This window comes from Strix aluco, chromosome 1 (genome assembly GCF_031877795.1).
Source record: "Strix aluco isolate bStrAlu1 chromosome 1, bStrAlu1.hap1, whole genome shotgun sequence".
NCBI lineage: Eukaryota > Metazoa > Chordata > Aves > Strigiformes > Strigidae > Strix > Strix aluco.
Genome location: NC_133931.1, coordinates 115,564,163 through 115,584,453, shown reverse-complemented (window position 1 = coordinate 115,584,453; position 20,291 = coordinate 115,564,163). Strand labels below are relative to the sequence as shown.

General features: G+C 36.3%; 1 protein-coding gene across 5 annotated transcripts in view; it reads right to left on the bottom strand.

Annotated features, from left to right (window-relative positions):
• WDR37 (WD repeat domain 37) overlaps window positions 1-20,291 on the bottom strand; it is a 48,066-nt gene that overhangs the window by 17,712 nt on the left and 10,063 nt on the right. For 4 of the 5 annotated variants that reach the window (XM_074831994.1, XM_074831965.1, XM_074831975.1 and 1 more), the window contains 8 exons: window positions 17,154-17,250; window positions 14,562-14,657; window positions 14,328-14,392; window positions 8,931-9,066; window positions 7,455-7,526; window positions 5,305-5,349; window positions 1,991-2,067; window positions 445-682 (listed from right to left, as the gene is read on the bottom strand). In XM_074831994.1, the coding sequence (XP_074688095.1) occupies window positions 445-682; window positions 1,991-2,067; window positions 5,305-5,349; window positions 7,455-7,526; window positions 8,931-9,066; window positions 14,328-14,392; window positions 14,562-14,657; window positions 17,154-17,250 (826 nt within the window). The remainder of the gene's footprint in view (window positions 1-444; window positions 683-1,990; window positions 2,068-5,304; window positions 5,350-7,454; window positions 7,527-8,930; window positions 9,067-14,327; window positions 14,393-14,561; window positions 14,658-17,153; window positions 17,251-20,291) is intronic. The other variant, XM_074832002.1, reaches the window with a different exon arrangement.

The window sequence follows — 20,291 nt, the reverse complement described above, 5'->3', positions numbered from 1 at the left end:
TTTTCCTTTTTTCCCCAAACAGTGTAAGAATAATAATCATTCCGAACTCTAATGTTACTACTGCTCTAAGTGTTCAGAACTGTATTTAAAAGGCAAAAATCCCACTACTCACTTCACATGACTATTAAGTAGCAATAGGTTACTGCTACTTAGTATGCCATGAACACAGGAAAAGCATTTTACAAGAATTTGGCTACATACATTTGAAAACAAGTGCTTCATAGGATATATCATAAGGTCAGAAGAAGACAAATTCATGCTCAGAGGATTAACAAGGCTGGAATTTTAGAAACCATTACAGTTTTGAGCAGCAGCTCAAGTCTTGTACACACTCAAATCGTACTCCAGAGAAACAACTTACTTTTCCCAATGTTTGGGTATCTATAAATAGTCCCGCATATAAAAATAAACCACTGATTTATCTTTTTGTGAGTGAACAAATACCTGTAAGAGAATGGACAAGTTCAGAAGTCTCTACATCATACAGATTTGCTGTCCTATCCCACGATGCTGTCACAGCTTGCTTCCCCCCAACAAGCCAGTCAGCTGCTATGACCACTCCTTGATGGCTTTTGAGTGAAGTTAATGGGCCTCTGACAGTGGGACAATCACTAGAACCATCTCCGTCCCCATCAGGTTCATCTTTATCTGAGAACTCAACTTCATCTTCTCCAGACATTTGCTATACAATGCAAGAGAAAAAAGATTTAGAATAAATGGAAAGGAATGTCTCTAAGTTACATTTCACGGTGTAAATGCTTCCCAATCCCCATAATGTGAACGTGGGTAACTTAAGTCTGCAGAATCTAGCCTATTTAGGTATTCACTATCAAAAACTTAGCTGAGGGAATAATACCAGTGAGTTAAACGCAGTTTTAATGACTACTTCATTTTAAGACCTCTTCTGAACTGTTTAGCTCTGAATATCTGTCCCCTTTACTATGTGGTAAGTCTTTTATATTCCCCTCACTGTCTTACCTTCAAGTTTCACTGCAGCACATGTATCGAGGGACTTTTTTTTCTTCCTTTAAATTTTTAAGAGTAGAAAGCATCCAACGGGACACTGACTAACTTAATCTTTGAGAAGGCAGTCATTTACAGCCATATTTTTATCCATTCGAATCAAAATCATGACATCAGTATTTGTCTACTGGTCAATACACTGTCATCACGCAGTGCTGATGTAAACTGGATGTAAAATAAATTCTTCTGCTAACCAGAAAGCATCGATCTCTGAACCTTATTTCACTTATGCAAGACAAATACACTTTTCTTCCATGACATTTGGATGTCAAAAAGATAACATTCGAATTTCCATTCGGAAATCTCTCTCATATTATACAGCCATCTCTTGCCCCAACTCAAGCTTACTGAGAAGCTCATGCTATAAACTATGTTTCTCTTCACAATTTAGTAAGAGTGCTTTTAAGTCAAATACAGCATTTAACAGTCTGCAGTAAATACTGACTAAATAAAAGTCCGGGGACAACAACGTCTGATAGTGTGATAAGTGCTGGCAAGGGTCGATTAGAAATCAGATTTAAAGATACAATTATGTAAATGCCAAAATACAAGTCTTTACCGTCAATTTTCAGTTCATAGCAACTATAGCTAAATCAGGTGCCTCGCTAAGTTAAGCTACAAGAATTTAACTAAATTGAAAAGAACTTCATTATTATTTATGATTTATTACAAACAATTTTACTTGACAGTTCATTACTTAAACATTTATTACCTTGAACAAAAAGTCAATTAATGTACTTGCAGCTGCACATTCTATTCTGCACCACAGATCTGTGAAAACATGAAGTCTTTTTCGAAAGGCTGAAATATATCCGTTAAACTAAAACCTTAAAATCCCACCTCTTGTAATCCTGAAATCATGTAGTTTTTTAATAATGTTTAAATTTAACATTTAGTCTTATCATAAAACCTGTATCTGATGAAACTGCTGTGCAATTAGTTTGGTTGCAGTAAGTTGATAGCTTACATTGCAGTCTGCAGTTGGCTGAGGTGTAGGCAACTGTACTATGTACCTCCAGATGTGAGCTGTCTGGTCTCCAGATGCTGCACAGGGGAAAGAGGAGAAAAAAGACAGAGAGAGGGAGAGACTAAATAAGAGCATTTCCATCGACCATAAACACAAGTTTAACACTAGTTTTGGCAATACTGTCCGAGTTGCATCTTTTCCTAACAGATACGGTTACGACCTTTTTGGTGAGCAAGTCTCAACATCAACAGTTGCTTTCCTGGATTCAATACAGATAAGAACATAATTCATTATACAAAATATAACTAGCTACCAAATTAATCATTCCTACAGTGAAAACATCCACTTAAATACTACACATCAGAACATGAATATCACTGCTGGTCTAGTATGTAACATTTGAAGAAGGCATGTAATACATCAACAGATGCCATCTTTCCTTTGCTATTTCTTAAAATACTGGGGTTCCTCTTCATTCAATGATTTCTTCCATTAAATGTTTTTAGTGTGGTTTTGATGAGAAACCCAACAGAGCAAGTGTGAAGCTACTCTGCTTCTGCCTTAAGCAACTCAGCTTAACTAGCACCAGTTTACAGCTCAGCAGGTACCATCTGATTTTAGACTTAATTTGGTTTTGAAATAGTCTCATCCATTATTAACTAAGGAGAAACTCAAGATTCTCCTTGTTGTGGACAGAACAAACATGCTCTAATACCTAGAGGTACAGTGTTGAGAGTTTTAGATTGAGAAGAAAAAGTTTGTTATGAGTATCCATAGATCTGGCAAGTGCAATGTACATGAAAGCACCAGGAAAAATATCTCAACCAAGTAAGAAGGCTAGAAGAAAGGTCAACCTTCTATTATTTCTGGTGTCAGTATTCTGGATCACAGAGGAAGATTTTTTTATTTTAAACAGTTCTAAATCAATCAAGTGACACTAAAAGAACAGGTCCCCTGAAAATGGAAATTTCAATGGAAATACTTTGCAGAACAACCTTTGAGAATAGAAGAACAAAAATCTAGCTACAGGCAGCTTTTGGTTGGTTGGTTGGTTTGGTTTTTATAAGGCAGTTTATATAGCAACATTGTTTATGGTACTGAAACAATGACTACAGTTATCATATGAAAACAGAAAAATTCCAATGGCCAAACTTAGATCAGTTAAACCTAGATAAAAGGCATTCTACTCCCTACCATTTAAAGCGGTCACTGTAGATGCAGCAAGAAGCAGTGTTTTCATTTGTAACCTCATTAATAATTACCCTCATTTTACAATGGCTTACCTAATAGCAGCAAATTGAATCCAGATGTCTCTAATCCCAAAACTAGTGCCCTAGCTGCTGGACCATATGAACCACAGTATTAGCCACATTAGACAGTTTTCAAACCTGAAGCTGCACTGATGGTATTCTCAGTTCTGAAAACATCTTTACACTAACAGTCGACTTTTGAGCTGTTTTTTCCGTACACTCAATATCACAATATTCTTCTCCTTTACTTCTGGAAACATCATGTATTTCAAAAGGGTTAAGATAGAATAGAATAGACTATTACAGTTGGAAGGGACCTACAATGATCATCTAGTCCAACTGCCTGACCAGTTCAGGCCTGACCAAAAGTTAGAGCATGTTATTAAGGGCATTGTCCAAATGCCTCTTAAACACAGACGGGCTTGGGGCATCAACCACCTCTCTAGGAAGCCTGTTCCAGTGCTTGACCACTCTCTCGGTCAAAAAACGCCTCCTAATGTCCAGACTAAACCTCCCTGGCACAGCTTTGAACCATTCCCACATATCCTATCAGTGGATACCAGGGAGAAGAGATCAGCACCACCCTCTCCACGTTCCCTCCTCAGGAAGCTGTAGAGAGCAATGAAGTCTCCACTCAGCCTCCTTTTCTCCAAACTAGACAAGCCCAAAGCCCTCAGCCGCTCCTCACAGGACACACCTTCCAGCCCCTTCACCAGCTTTGTCTTCTCCTCTGGACACATTCAAGGACCTTCACATCCTTCTGAAATTGTTGGGCCCAGAGCTGCACACAGTGTTCAAGGCAAGGCCGCACCAACGCTGAATACAGCTGAATAATCACCTCTCTTGACCAGCTGGTCATGCTGTGTTCGATGCACCCCAGGACACAGTTTGCCCTCTCGGATGCCAGGGCAAACTGCTGACTCATATTGAGCCTGGTGCTGACCTGCAGCCCCAGATCCCCTTCTGCAGGGCTGCTCTCCAGCCACTCCTCTCCCAGTTTATACTTGTGCCTGACATTACTCTGTCCTAGGTGCAGAATTCAGCATTTTGCCTTGTTAAATTTCATCCCATTAATCATAGCCCAATGCTCCAATCTCTCTAGATCCCTCTGGAAGACGTTCTGTCCCTCAAGACAGTCAGCAGGACCTTCCAGTTTGATATCATCAAACTTGCTAAGGTGCATTCAACTCCTGCATCCAGATCATTGATAAATATACTGAACAGGACTGGCCCTAGAACTGAACCCTGAGGAACAGCGCTTGACTGGTCAGCAGTCAGATGTAGCCCCCTTCACTACAACCCTCTGATCTCTGCCCTTCAACCAGTTCTTCACCCAGAGCACCGTCAACCTGCTCATCCTGCAGTTGGACTTGTCCAGAAGGAGGCTGTGAGGGACAGTATCAAAAGCCTTACTAAAATCCAGAAAAACTACATCCACCACTTTACCTTTATCCATTAGGTGGGTGACCTTATCATAGAAGGATATCAAATTAGTTAAACAGAACTTTCCTTTTGTGAACCCATGTTGACTTTGCCTGATGATTGCATTATTCTTTAAATGCCTTTCAATAGCACCCAGTATAATCTTCTCCATAATTTTTCCAGGAACTGAGGTTAGGCTAACAAGTCTGTAGTTCCCTGGGTCTTCCCTCACACCCTTCTTGTAGATTGGGATAACACTGGCTAGCTTCCAGCCAGCGGGGACCTCCCCAGACTCCCGAGATGTTTGGTAGATGGTCAAGAGGGGTCCTGCCACAACATCCACCAGCTCCTTCAGTACTCTGGGATGAATCCCATCATGCCCCATGGACGTGTGAACATTCAGCTGACAGATTTCTAAGTGTCTGTTTTGGAGCAGGTAAGAACAAATTACAATGATATGACAAACAAAGATGGAAAGATCTAGCTCTAATTTGTTATACCTTAAAATATAAAAATAAGTCAACAAACAAGGATACTGACAAAGCAGTAGGAAGAGGGGCTACAGTCAAAAAGATGCTAGCAAATGACACTTACTTTTCCATCATGACTAACATACTCAGCATATGAAAAAACTTTACGTACCTGTAAGAGCCACTTGCTCAGTTGGATGAAACTTTATCGAATTTACTGTATAAGACAAAGTAAAGTTTTAAGCTAGTATACCACAACAATTATTTCACAGTTTTATCATTAAAAGCACTGAAAAAAAATCAAGATCTTCAGTTTCAAGTAACTTTTTGTAGTATAGCAATTTCTTAGGTGAGATAAAGCACAATGGTATTTTATTTGAGTACATAAACCTACGTAGTATCAAGGAAAGCAGCTATAGTTGATTATACAACAATACATGTTTTCTAGCAAGTTATTTCCTGAATCTAGCACAAGTCTTTCATGTTACATGGGATAAACAAACCACATTCAAATAATTGTGTGTGAGCTGACAGGAGATAATGCTTTGGACTTCCATAAAGAGAATTTAAGTATTCATAACTATTTCTAACATATTAAAACTTACTATATGTTACCATCAACTTTCTGATTATTGCTTAAGACTGCAAGAACAAATGCCTAAAAACCTAATGCAAATAATACAAATTAGATTTCAGTCATGCAACCATATGTAATCAAAACATGATTGTTTTAAAATAATCCTGCAAGAATTCTATCAGCCTACAAAACTCTTCTTCATTTTTTATTTCAGTGCATAACACTCAATTACTTTTCATTACTAAGCACTTTCATTTGCAAAATCCTTAAGCTTCTCTTCAACAGTTCTTCAAGAAAGAACTTAGAAACCATTTCCATCCATCATACAAGTAAAATAGATGCTTATATTGTCAGAAGAGTGTGGTGTAATGAGTTTAAAAAGATACTCCTTAAACTGTTCACACTGAACTAACTTAATGGTGCACCAACTGCTGGCACCCAACACATTTGCTCCATTTCAAATTAACTAGCAAATGTAAACAAGAAAAGTTTTACTAAATCAAAAATACTTTTTTAAAATATAATTTATATAAATTTATATTTTTGTATAAATTATAGTGTATATGAATTTTATATTTTAAAAATTTGGTTTACATATAACTGTTTAAATACAGGTTAGAGCTTTTATTATTTATATGGTTATCCAAATATCAATTTAAAAAAAAAATAGCTATCAGCATGAAAATGCAAGTGATTGGAGATTTTAAACTGACTTTCTGAAGACTAAAGGTACCCTTCTCCATGCAGAAGGCACCTGAGATATCTGAACAAATTAAAGTGTTACCTGTTGTTTCTATGCATCTATTTATTAGTATCTTTATGCTGTTGGAGCTAGAAGTCATACAGCAGGAAAAAAAGTAGAACTCATGGATGAAGTAGCTGACCACTCTCTGGAAAACTTGTATCTTTGCCACAAAGTTCATGTGATGTGCTCTCTGAGTTACCTAACCAAACATACCAGGTCAATAACTGCGTTCCTCATTTTCTGGGTGCATGACACTACACTCCAGTGTATGATCACTCAATGTGCTCAACTCTCAACAACAAGGTAAAGCTATGGAAAACTGTTCCACCTTTGCTCTGTAAAACCCTATATTGTAATCCTTTGAGAGACAGAAAGGGATAATCAGGTGCTTGTCAAATTAGACACCAAAAATTAAGATTAACATCAAAAACACTCACGGCACCTCTCAAGCGAAGAAGGGCTTTAAAAACACTGTTTCTGAAATAGTCATAATGGTATAGAGGAGGACAAATGCCTATATTGAATTAACTGTCTTCAAAACAAGATTTTAATACTATGCAACAAATTATGTGGGATCACGTATTAAACAAAGAAGTGCAAATAGCTGTTCACCCAGCATCCATATTTTGTATCCCAAATGTAACAGAGATCCTGCAATACAGCTCATTTCTGATCACATAAGCTTCTCTCGCTCTGCATATGCATGAGACCTCAGTGAGTTCTGACATTTAAATTAGAAGTGTTGTAATTGTGCCTGTAAATTTCTTTATATAGACTTGTTTATTCATTTAGCGTTTACGGAACTGTCTTAATATGCCTCTCCAAGAATGAATCATATTACAAAACATTCTCTCTATGAAGATTAGTGGAACTTCACAACTGATTTGTTAATGATGTTGGCAAACCTGCAAGCGAAACCGCAACAAACATTTTTGTAGTTGTCCAAAACACATTTCCCCCCCGCACTGTTTCCAGTTTTCACAACATGCCCTTATCTTACCTGATCCAACATGCCCTACATACTTGACAAGGCACTTCCCTGTTTCTATGCTCCACAGCAAAGCAGTGTGATCTACAAAGATTAAAAAGTAGGTGTAAATATTGTTACAAACGTGTTTTTCACTTTTAACTGATTCAACAAACAAGTTATCTTTGAATGTAGAACGTACCATACGAAATAGATTTCACATGTAGAACAGACCAAATCCTCTTGATTACCACCCTATATATATAAAACGTAAAAGCTTCCTATCATTATAACTTAATAGGAATCTCCTCAAAAACGTAAAGGTGCTGTCCCAATTGGATTAATTTGCAGTAAGTATTGAAAACCAAATTCTACTTTTGATATTTTTCCTAATTTGGTTACACACTGAAGTTCAGAAAGAACACAGAAAGCATTGTGGTGAAAAAGTCAGGCAGTCACTACAAACAAGAGTTCTGTGCACAGACTATTTACTTCCTGCACAAAAGTCCCAAATGCATTTAGGTCACTGCAGAGCACTACAAAAACTTACTTATAAAGGGAAGTACTCCAAATACCACTCCTTTATCCTGCCACACCCCAAAACAAATAATTAATATAAGTATTTGTAAGCGGGGAGAACCTTAATGTTGAATTGGAGAATGGCTGTTTCCAAGTTAAATCAGGACAAAGACAAGATGTCCCACACAAAGCAAAATGTGCTCCTCAGTGGGCACATAAAAATGGTAACAGTTCAGTTTATGATGCAGAGGTTTCTGGCCCAAAATATTTATGTTCAGTAAGTGTCTTCAGATTCTGTTCCAGCTTCAAAACACTGTCATTTCAAAATGACCAATTCTAACTGCTTATGGTTTATTTCCCTACTAATTTTCCAAAACCACACAAGCCCCTAGGTTGATTTTTGGGTCATAATAGCTTCAGTGACTTATTCATTAGTACCTGTTCCCTCTCAAGTGGGAAGAAAGGAATCTAGTAAGTTAGTACAAAATCAAAATTAAGATTTTTAGCTGCCCCTACATCCTTAGGCAAAAGCCAGATAGATGAACATAAGGATACAAGAATATGCAAATTATGACTACATCTACAGCTTCTATAAAAAAAAAGGGTAAACAATACTATGCTAAAAAGTCTGAGGGGATCTCTGTATACAGCTGTATAGCATTCTGCATAAGAGACCTCTCCAAGGAAGCAGCTCCCCAACGCACCCATTTACACCATCCAACAGGCTAGAGCTGACTCTAAGGAGAGCGTGACCTGCGTGGAAGTTAACTAGCACATACTTCAGAAAGTTCAACAAGGATGCCTGAACCTTCTACAGGTTAAACGCATTTCAAGGAAACTCCAATTTACGGATTCTTCAGCTACCGAACTTCTTTAAATTGACTCTTTCAGTGCGGAGCTAAGTATTCAAGTATACTTTCAATCTACCTTTGCTATAGCTTAGGGACTAAACCAGAATTTTCTAAAGATTCAAGCAACACAAAACTTTACCAGCAGATGCAGTTCCCAATACCACTGGTTGAGTTTTCGCGACACTGACATCCCAAATACCATCCCTGTGGCCAATATATTCCTTTACCAGTTGACAGATTGCCCTTGATGTTGTAGTTTTAAAACTGGATACAATCTGAAATAGCAGAAAGACCAACATATTTTTTTCCACATTGACCCAAGATTAAGTAATTATCTCACAAATACAAATAGATACTACCTTTTTCATAATGAATTTTTAGTGTTCTGACAGTTCACTGTTGCAAAAAAAATTGACGTTTGATGATAGGAAAATGAGTTTGGATGCAAACATACCTCTTATTTTCCTTTTTTTTTTAATAACATCCCCCTTTTTACAAAACACAAGATAAACTATTCTGTACTACAATAATGTAATCTTATTGGAGTAGTGAGTTGTACAAATGCAGTGTGCACTTCCCATTCAGTTTGGGTAAAGGAGTATATTTAAAAAATATCAAAACCCATAAAACCTCAAAACTTTCCTTGCCTATTCCCAAATGAGTACAACTGATAACTTAAGATGGTCCACGTTATCAGTGTAATGTCTTTGAAAAAATGTACTTATTACATAATTTAGTAAAATCCAGAAACATTCCCATTTAAAACACTCACTGCTGTTTTGCTTCAGAACTGTACAAAGCTAATCAAATCAATCATTAACCTGAGAACACATACCAGATTATTTGCATAATAAAGGGGTTTTTTTAAAAAAAAGGTATGTCAAACTCATCTAAACATCTGATATGTACATTCCCTCGAAGTCAATGCTATTAGGTGAAAACAGAAGAATTGTTAAATCCAAGTTGGTATGTGCATAAGTAATACCAAATGACAGGAAGGGAAAGTCTAGCAAAAAATGGTAAAACTACAAGGCACTACAGTACAGGAAGGCTGAAAACACTCAGTATGTACAGAAACAAACCAAATTGCAAAAATTGTACATTTTCAGTTAAAGTGGAGTGCAATATTGAAAAACCAAAAAAAAGTTTGCCTTGCTGGAATACTTCCAGAGGCAACTGAAATAGTGGTGAAAGATTACTTCAGAAAGCAAAACCACTGTTAAAAATACCTTATTGTTACCACACAAGTCTTGAAGTTCATAACTGTTCTTTGAGAAAGACTATCTGAAAAGCTTTGTTAAAACTGAAATAAAAAGACTTTGACTTATCAGTGTTTTCTTCTGCATGCAATTATGGGCAGGTATCTATCTGACTGGTTAAGTCAAAACCTTCAACACAAATCACATTAAGACTTATCTACAGCTTAGTAAAAGTTAGAAAATTAATTAAGTCTACATTTCAGATACAATAAAGTTAAAATCCCATTAGCTTTTTGGTATCAAAAAAAGAAGGTTTTAAGTATGTCATTAAAGCAAATTACTTCCAAAAAGGTTTTTAAAAGTTAAAGAATATCTGCAAGAGCATTCCAAATCCTGAGCATGTCAGCTTTCCAATGATAAAAATGAAAATGTTCTATTTTAATTCCAAAGTAACAGCTAATACGCATTTTGGTTTCATGGCAGAAGAAGGAACAATTATTATGGACGCACTGAAAAGAATATGGGTTAATGGTAAGGATTGTTAGTTCTGCAGAGTTTCATAGGCTTTGAATACAATCCTACAGATGCAGCCTTCACATTGAGTGTAGTCCTTAAACTAAACGGAGTCATGTATGAGAAGTGGAACAGCAGAATTAAGTAAACAGTTAAGGACAAGTATAGTGCTCAGCTCAAATTCCAAACTTGAAGTTTTTCAACTCTCAGCCCCAAACTCAAACTATGATTGCATCCTATCTTACTAATGCTGAGTCAAATCCTCATGCAAAAGTTTTCTAGGAGAAACTATCTCCTAATCATCAACAAGCACAGATTTTCCAAAACTGCTGGAAAGTGGTTTCATTGATCGTTTAATGGCAAGGCTGTAAAACTCCTTTTGGAGTATCAGCTGTCTTGAATCAACACACAAAAGGTAAGAGTTCAAGAACACAATCTAACACCAAATATTCAGATATAGATATTTATTTAATGCACACTTTTTCTACACATTTTTTTTTCCTTCTTTCTTTCTTTCTGTCCCTCACTTCACATACCAGTAATTGGATAAACTAGATAGTGCCTGGATTACTTCCTGCATCCTTAACCATTCATGAACAATTTTCCAAGAAAGTAAAGGAAATACTTAAATAACATGCAAGTTTCTAAAAAAAGGCCTTTGTACTGCAGGAAATTTTTAAAATAACTTCAGCAGATCTCTGATTATTATATACAAACACAAATGGGCAATCATATTTTGAGTGTTTCACCTTTCCTCCTCTTTCTTAAATCCATATAGTTTCATGTATTTCCTTCTATACAGAGATTTGTTAACACGGAAACAATTGTTTGTCATACAAAAAATTAAAATTGCAAATTGAAACACCATGAAAACAATTGTTTATCATGTAAACTATTGAAAACTGAATACAAATTGAAACAATTGTATGGCAAAGAAATTGAAACACCCTGTAAAAATGTCTCTTAAGCAGACAGGATACATAGAAGTAAGAATGAAAACGGTCAACTCAGGACCAGTCCAGCAGCATTACACTGTGACTGATGAACAGAATTTCCTGTGGAGCAACATTAAGCAGTGAAGTCAAAAACTACATCTTCCAAAAAGTTTTATTCCTTTCAACTGCTGGGTGAAGAAATACCTTGCTTTAAGAGTCCTTTTCCTGAAGGAAAACAATCAGAGATCCTGGAACTTAGTTTACGAAAGAGCAAGTTACAACATTTCAGTCTATTTTAGGACTCTGCATAAACTGTTAATGTTTTCCTGATGTCTTAACAACTGTCATAGCAAGGGATTGTTAACATAACATCAGCAACACGCATCTTGTTAAGATCAAAACATGAATTTCACATAGCTATTCCTGCATCTACCTGCAGTTAAATTACTAGACCTTGCCCATTAACACATACAAAAAATTATTTTCAGAATACCAAGCTCTAAATCTACTCTATCTCTTCAGGATTTTGACACTGGCAGATAATCCCTGCTGCTAAAAGCACTCTTTTCTGATATGAGTTTTGCCAACTTAATATTCAGACTCCTAACTCAGCTCAGGGATGAAAAGTATCCAGGTATGGGAATTTTCCTTGAAGGACTAATTAAGCATGTTTCCCTCAGCATTTTCCCCAAGAAAATGAACAGATTGCTTTAGTCTTAGCATGTTTTACCAATATTAAAGCAGTCAGGGATCAGCTTTCTCATCAGAACAAGCGCATATTGAAAGCTCTTTTCAGAACAAACCTGAACTCTTTACAGGTTGGCAATCAGAAAAATGTAATCATGTGCAATTACACAAAACAACTGGTTTGTAAAACTTAAGTCTCTTGTAATTTCCCACAGGGAAAAAAAAAAACCAAAACCCAAATAATTTTAAAAAAGACTTCTGACAGGTTTTAAATGAGGCATAACAGTATAAAGGATAGGTTGAAGAGAAAAGTTGCGATCCACTACCCCACTGAGTTTGGAACACAACCCATTTTTGGTGAACGGCATTGTTCATTCAATGTTCATAAAAATATAGACATGAGAATTTCAAAGCTGTTGAACCTTTAAAATTTGTCAAATGTCATTTTCACAGATAGGGAACTCTAACTGCATCCAGTCAGGATACAGATGAAAAGATCGTAAGTTTGTTAGAAATTTAGTTATAGTCTTTCCTGACTTTTCGCTATAGTCTCTTTGTGGGTCAAAAGACAAAGGTTACAGCTTTGACTCTTCTGTGTAGGAAGGAAGAGGTGGTCAAAATAAAGCCAATCCCATGAAGTGCAGAAAGGTTTCAAAGAACACACTGGACAGAGATGCTCTCAACTTTATCATTTCCCTCAGCTCTCCTCTCTACCCCTCCGTAAATTCTGATTCAAAGTTGTAGAAAGAAACGTACCAGCACATTCAAACATCTGTTGGTTATCAATTGATATAATAGGTATGTACGATGTCTATAATAAGGTATTAAATTCTTCATGTTCCACTACTCATGACTATTTTGCTGTGCATGCACATCAGAACGCTGGGAAGCAAAGCAGTTACCCAGGAGTCTCCACCCCATACTTCCCAGCTTCCCACGCAGAAGTTGCGAGGTCCACCTGCCTTGCCTGGGAAAGAATGTGAGCGCTACATTGCAAGCAAGCAAAAGAAGACAAGCATATAACACCAGCCTTTAAAAAAACAAAACCAAAACAAAAAAACAAAACCCCCAACACTACACTAGAGAAAGTACTAATTCATAACTACATAGTAGGTGTACTAATACTACGTTGTCCCTATTAATATCATATTGTCCCTATTTAAGTGGCCTCATTAAAGAATTCGTAAATCATTAACTCTTAAGAAAAAGGAAGAGGCACCTCTATGCATCAGATTGGCAAGAATAAAAAAAAAAAGTTTGAAAACCAGTAAAATAAAAAGGAGACCAAATAAAACACAGTAACTTAGATCTATTTCACCACGCTACTCTTACTCTCAAACTTTCAGGCTACTTAACAGATGGTATTTCCAAGACACCTACAGTCATCCCATAACCACACATTAGCCTGCAACACAGGTCGCCACAGAGCTTCTTACATAGTTGGTTCATGTACCACATCCCACTGTGGTTTCCTCACACTTCATTTACCCTTAATAATGTATCATTAAATGACCCTGAGATAGGGCAAAAAGAGTAGCAGGTAAATAACAACAACAATTTCGAAAATTGAAAAAGGGGAAAGAAAGAGGAAAACAAAAATACCAGACAGATGCAGATGTGCAAAATGGAAAAAAAAAAAAAAAAAAAAAATCAGAAAGGGTAGCTGTGCTGAGACCAGATTAAAAAAAAAGATCAGTAGCTACTAATATGCAAGGCTTGCAATGTAAAGGAAACAAAATGTTCTAGTCTCATAGTTAAAAAACAAAAATAATTTGAAAAAAACCAACCTATAATAGTACACATATAGATGCCTACTTAAATCCCATTTCAACTGCAATACCCAAATCTTTACTCAAAAATTCACTACCCACTCAGTTTGCTATTTCCCTCATGAAATTGAATTTTTTTTTTTTAGTTCTCTTTACAAAAGAGAAATCCCACATACACACGTGTGCACACACTCTCTCCCATCCAACATTCATTTTTTTAAAAAGGTGAGCAATTATTGTAAAAACGTCATATAGTATGGTTGAAGTAATGGGCAATTGATGAATCCAAGACAAACATACTGCTCCTCATGAGGCAGATTTACTTAAAGAACAGCACTACTCAGCTTAAAGAAACCACGATTTACAACTTAAGGACAGCCATGTTAGTCTCATGAGTACACATTGATGAGTAGAGGTTTAATTTATCTCATACCTTGCTAGTAGATGCCTTGTAAGTTGTCTTTAATTTCTGAGAAAGCTGACTGGTACTATGACTGGCTGTTGAGACAAATAAATTCAAAGGAAGATATTTCAAATATAGCATTAGCTTATTTGTAGAAGTAACTGGCATTAATTCCCTTCAATAAGATTCTAAGTTTTGGGCAGCAAAAGTACAAAAAAAGTAAATTCAAAAATACTAGTTTAGGATTCTTTGTGGTTCTCTTACCTTTTGTTTTCAGTTGTCCTTTGCTCAGTTCAGCTCCATCAATTGTCTGTCCTTCAGCTGCTAAACGCTCATTCAGTGTATCAATCTCTCTACGTACTAACAAAAAAATTCACATTAATACAAAAAATTGAGTATCATTAACATACCATTTAAGAATCGTTATGGTTAGTAAGTAATCTATTTTATGCTAAGGACAGGAAAAGAGATCAACTGTGATTTTATAAAAGCAGGTCTCACCAAGACATAAACCAAGACTCATGCTGAATTTTCCAGAGATCAACCTTGACCCAGATTCCAATGAAAGTATTGGTGGCTTCTAATTACTGTTACTTTTACTAATAAATGTGGCTAAGGGTTAACAAAACAGCTTCGGTGAAATAAATGGCACCCTGTATTGAATTAAATCCAACAGAAGACAGAAAAACTGCAGCATCATAAATATTTTAGCCACAGAATTAGTATGGCATTTCTTGACAAAGATTTTATTAATCACAAAATAGTATTCTCCCCTGAAAGCCTGTCTACTTTTAAGAGTTTCAGTAAGAAAAGTAGTGCAGAAAATGTCTATTTTTTATACCTTAAAATGGATTTTAAAAAAATACAGTATGACATATACATTTTACATTCAACTGTTTTAGAAACACTAAAATATTTTCACTGCACATCACACAAAGCATGTATTTGTAACAAGAATATGCTTTTATGTCAATTATTTATAACTCTCACCAGTGCCATTTCAACTCAAGACAGAGTGATGGCATAGCTAAACCAAATCAGGTACTCGTAAATGATTTCCACTGGCTGGGCTGGTTTAAAGTTGCTCAACTTCATTTTATAAAGAACATTTTCAGAGGCTTATAGTTTTTTCTCAAAATCTGGGCTGATACTCTTTAAGTGAGAGTGAAATCTTATTGAGAGGATTTAACCAAGCAGGTTTTCACTGTTCCTGAGAATAAGTCTAGGCCTGTCTTTGCACAAATCCTTAGGACTTCTTTTAAAAAAAGTCTTTCACTCCCAGGCTTTGAAATGTTGGAGAACCTTAGAGGTACGATTCTTGCCATTTCTGAGAAATTCACTGAAGTCTCAGTTCTAAGTACTAGAAAAGTCAGTTTACTTCCATACTATATCCAAGTGCTTGAAGTGAGCAAAGCAAGGTTCTCTTTCCTGTCTATCCAGTCACATAAACCTAAACTTTTATAAAACAGACAATATGAAAGAGAAGTAAACAAAGAGACAGGCTTGTAGTAACAGATGACTGAAACAAACAAGCCAGTCAGATACAATAATTGCCTGAAAGGATTAAGACTGAATCCTGGAGGGCATAAGAAAAGGAAGAAATTAGAAATAAGTTGTAATAAGGGAAAGGGAGTATATGAGAAGCCAGGGAGGAAAAACCTGACATACTCTACGTACAGTAACCGCAACACTAGCGTAGGAATTAGACCAAGAACAAAAAATAACAGACTGAGCATCAGAAAATAAAAATTTAGAATTTGTCAGGGGTGTAGAAAGATCACAAAGGCCAGGAATGAACAAGAACTGTAACGTGAAGAAAGAAGAAGAAACAGAAATGGAATGGATGGAAAATAGTCATATTCTGGAGGGTACAGACAAATTCACCACATGTTTTTTGATGAACATTTTTGAAGGTTGGGGAGGGAAACCCTACTTTTCTTGCTACCAGTCAACTTCTCAGCAGAAGGCTAAGAACTCAGTTGTGCAAACTGTCAACTCCATATATTTTTTAGTGACAATAAGCCTTTAACCAACACAATCACAGGTTTTAAGAGGATAAAAAACCAGCACAATTTCAAAAAGCACACAAGAATCTTTTTTTAACAGGAGTGTTTGGTTTAACTGTGGGAACTGATTAGGTGTGGAAAAAAATTTGATTTAGAGCAAAATCAACCCGATTCCGCAATTCAGAAGCAAAACCACGCAACACAGCTTCCAAAATCCAGCAAGGAAAAATCGAGCAGAGGCTTGACTGTATGACTGCCTGCGTTACTTTGGATGCTCTCACATCACCTTGGATCACTCACATTGCCATATGATTGCACTGTCATTAAACAAATAACATTTTTTGCAGATAACACCTCGAATTTTTATCTGAGTGCTGGACTTCAAAATTCATGAACAGTTGCAGGTGCTGGTTAGGCAAAACCACAACCACATTTTATACTTTTTCAAGTAAGACACTTTTCCAGTTGTATTTACTTATATTAGAGCATTACAATTAAGCCTGTAAATATACAACAAAGCTACAGACTTCAATGGCTGAATGGAGTTACTGCCAGATTGACATGGTATATACCAGAGCCTACAGTGATAAGAGACAGACACTTCAATTTCTTTGCCTAAGAGTCAAGGAGGATGACACACATCAGTTCTCACTGCTTGCATCAAAGAACTAAGTGATTTTTCTGAACAGGTACAAACTCCATCTTTGGCTACAGTTCAAAACAACTCTTAAACTCCTCTCAGAAAAGCTGCACTAATTACACTACAGTATTCAAGGTGAGCATCTCAATTAGCACTGCTATATTCTAAATCCAAACAATTCGTAAGTTGCTGGAAAAAACAGATACTCACATTCCAAATTTTCAATATACAGGTTTTCAAACTCCCGCTCTATTTGTCCAAAAAGTTCAAGGAGTGTATTCCTGACAGAAGATGGTAGTTTAGAATCCTAGGAGGCAAAATATCAGGGTTTATATTTTTCTTTACATATATTTTAATGTAGTTATCCTTCAATCTTAAACTGATTTTAATAGCTCTCGCCACCTCCCAGCAAGGAGAGAAATTAAAACTACTAGTAGTGTAGAACACAAAACAAAAAGCTCTATGCATCATAAAATTATTCATTTTACATACTCTTTCTATTTCAAGGGTTAGAAATCAAATCACCTGTGGGTTTTTTTTTGTTTTTACTGGAGAAACATTATAAAACCAAGATATGTGTACAACCCATTAAAAAAAAAAAAAAGGTGGAAAAATAGTTACAATATAATGTCAAGGCATTTCCAGTTCAAGAAGAAAGAATACCTTTGGTTGACAAAGTCATTCGGAAGTTGACTACGCATTAGCTTAGGAAGGTGTCATCACAAAGCACCTCATTACTGAGCTTGAGACAAACTAACCTTTTAAACATATTTTTAACATTTACCTATTTTTGTCACTAACCATAACTAAATGCGAAGATAACTGCAATTTCTAATCCTTCCCTCCCCAGGTATTATTCAAGCATCTTCTCTTCATAGAAAGTATTTTGAAGCGAATTCACAGAGGAGGGCTGGTTTTTATTCCTCAGCATAATCAACATAGCAACTCTGAAGCAAAAAACCAAGTATGTAATAAAACCACTAACACAGGATTTATATGACCTAAGCTCAATACACAGCTTGACCACAACTTTCTGTTGGCAAGTTATTTCAATTTTATTCATCTGTCTATAAAACAGAGATCAGCACCATATTTTCCCCAAACAAATGCATACCATACCCAAAACAAGTACTGTTTTCTTTCTGTTGGGAGTCAAGTTTCTCACTGTATCGGTGATTCTGTTATCAAATACTGTTGAGCAGACAGTAAGTAAAGCAGAAGACAACTGACTGCAGTACACTGAGAATCTAGTACTCACTAGTAGAATCATAGTTGTTCACTATGTAAATAAATTCTAACTAAACCTGTTCTATTCTTCAGTTGCTGGTGGACCACAACATGTAAGTTAGCTTACTGCACTTATTATTTATCTATGTAGCCAGCTATGAACTTTTTTTAAAAGAAGCTTTCATGTACCTGAGCCTTACCCTAACAATGAAAAAAGTTCAACTACTCTTTTGTAGCATATCTAACCCATCACCTCAGAATTCAGTAAGACAACATCTTATTACTGGACAAACCTATAAATAATGCAGCTGTATTCAAAAACTGAGAAATATCTATGCAAGAAAACAAGTTACCAAATTTCAAAGTGAAATTAATATGGTATCATGCATACCATATTATCAATATATCAATGTTCATCTATCAAATATACAGGGAACATGCCTATCAGCAAAAGCATGTAATTTCAAAATCTTGAAATCACCAGCTATGAGCAAAAAAAGAAAATTGAGTCAGCTTCTGCCACAGCACAAACCACTATTTCAAGTCTAGAAGTACAGAAGAAGCATTACTAGAATGGGAGTACAAACGTTAGCACATGACACCACCCAAATTCGAATGAACTTCATTATTCAATGCATGTCTATGGATGATTATAGCTCGCTTTCTTCTTAAGCGTTCCAGCAAACCCAAACCAAAAGAGCTCGGTTCCCTCCCTAAACTGACTGACTGGGGAGGACGCGTGTGCTCACCAGCCACCGGAGGGCACCAGCCACCGTGCACCTGCAACCGAGTCAGCGCCCAACCACCTGAGCTGCATCTCGCTCGCATTTTGGTTCATCCAGTCAACTGATCGTCTTCAGAAACAGTTAGCCTACCATGGTCCCGATTTTGTAAATTATTTCTGAACATCAATTTTAAAGAGAAGAGCAAGAGAAACCACTAACAGCCATGACTGACACAGAGCAATCTGCTTTGTGCGTAAGTCAGTTTTACACCAGTTTCACTGCTACTTGACGCTGTGGCGCTGTGCTGAAAGAGGTGGCACTATGCTCCTTAAGACCCCCTAGGATATTCCTTTCTGCATCTTCATCTGCCTCTCCCTTGAGACAGTACTTCTGTTCATGCATTCACAGCCAACCAGAACGTGAAACAGATCCTGATTAAAACCAACTTCAGACAAAACTGATTAAACAAGAATACAAATGAAACACTATTAAGAGAAACACTGAAGTTAGACAAATTATTTCTGATTCAATTACCCAATAACTCCATACAGCAATGTTATGAAAGAAATTAAGTTATCCTACAACTTTTCAAACAGAAAAGATGTAGGAAAGGTTTTCAATCCACTTCAGAGCCTGAAAGCATGAGCAAATCTAAACCTGTCCTAAAGTAAAAAAACACATCCACTTCCTTTACTCTCTTTAAAGTTGGCATTATTTAAATTAGCTCATTAAAATACCATGTAATAATGTTGTTTATCTGCCAAAGTACTTATCTAGATCTTATGCAGTTTACAGCTCCACTGTGAAGGGGCATTAATACTCTCTATTCCTTAAGATCTGTCACCAGTTGTTCAAGGTTAAAGGTCAACAAAATTAAGTAAGATGATACATAAAATATTTGCATACTATAGCATAATACACTTATAGAGTTTGATAAGAAATACTAAAACAGCTTAAAATTTTGGTTTACTACATTGAAATGACAGCATGCCTTGAACTCAGCTGCCTTTCACTCCTTTCCTGTAGGCTGTAACAGTCCAAATGCATGAACAGTTTTCTATCCAAGTACTGAATATTCTCCAACTTCTAGATGACTAGAAGCAACAACTTCAGCTCTGTTAGTGACCAGAAAACTAACGCTATAATTTACTGAATAATAGATTCAATTAAAAAAAAAAAATTTTAAATGTCACAACACTGAGAAAAACACAAGGTTTTCCCTGCAGAGTCCAGAAAGCGAGGTTTCTCATAGCCAAACACTGCTAGTATTTCAAACCACCTCTCTGATAAAGATCAAGTTTTGCATCATCTTTGCCAGGCCCGCATTAATACTGTGTAGTCAATTTGACAATAAATAGTTTTCAAACTGGTATTTGCTTATCTTTGGCAGGACTAT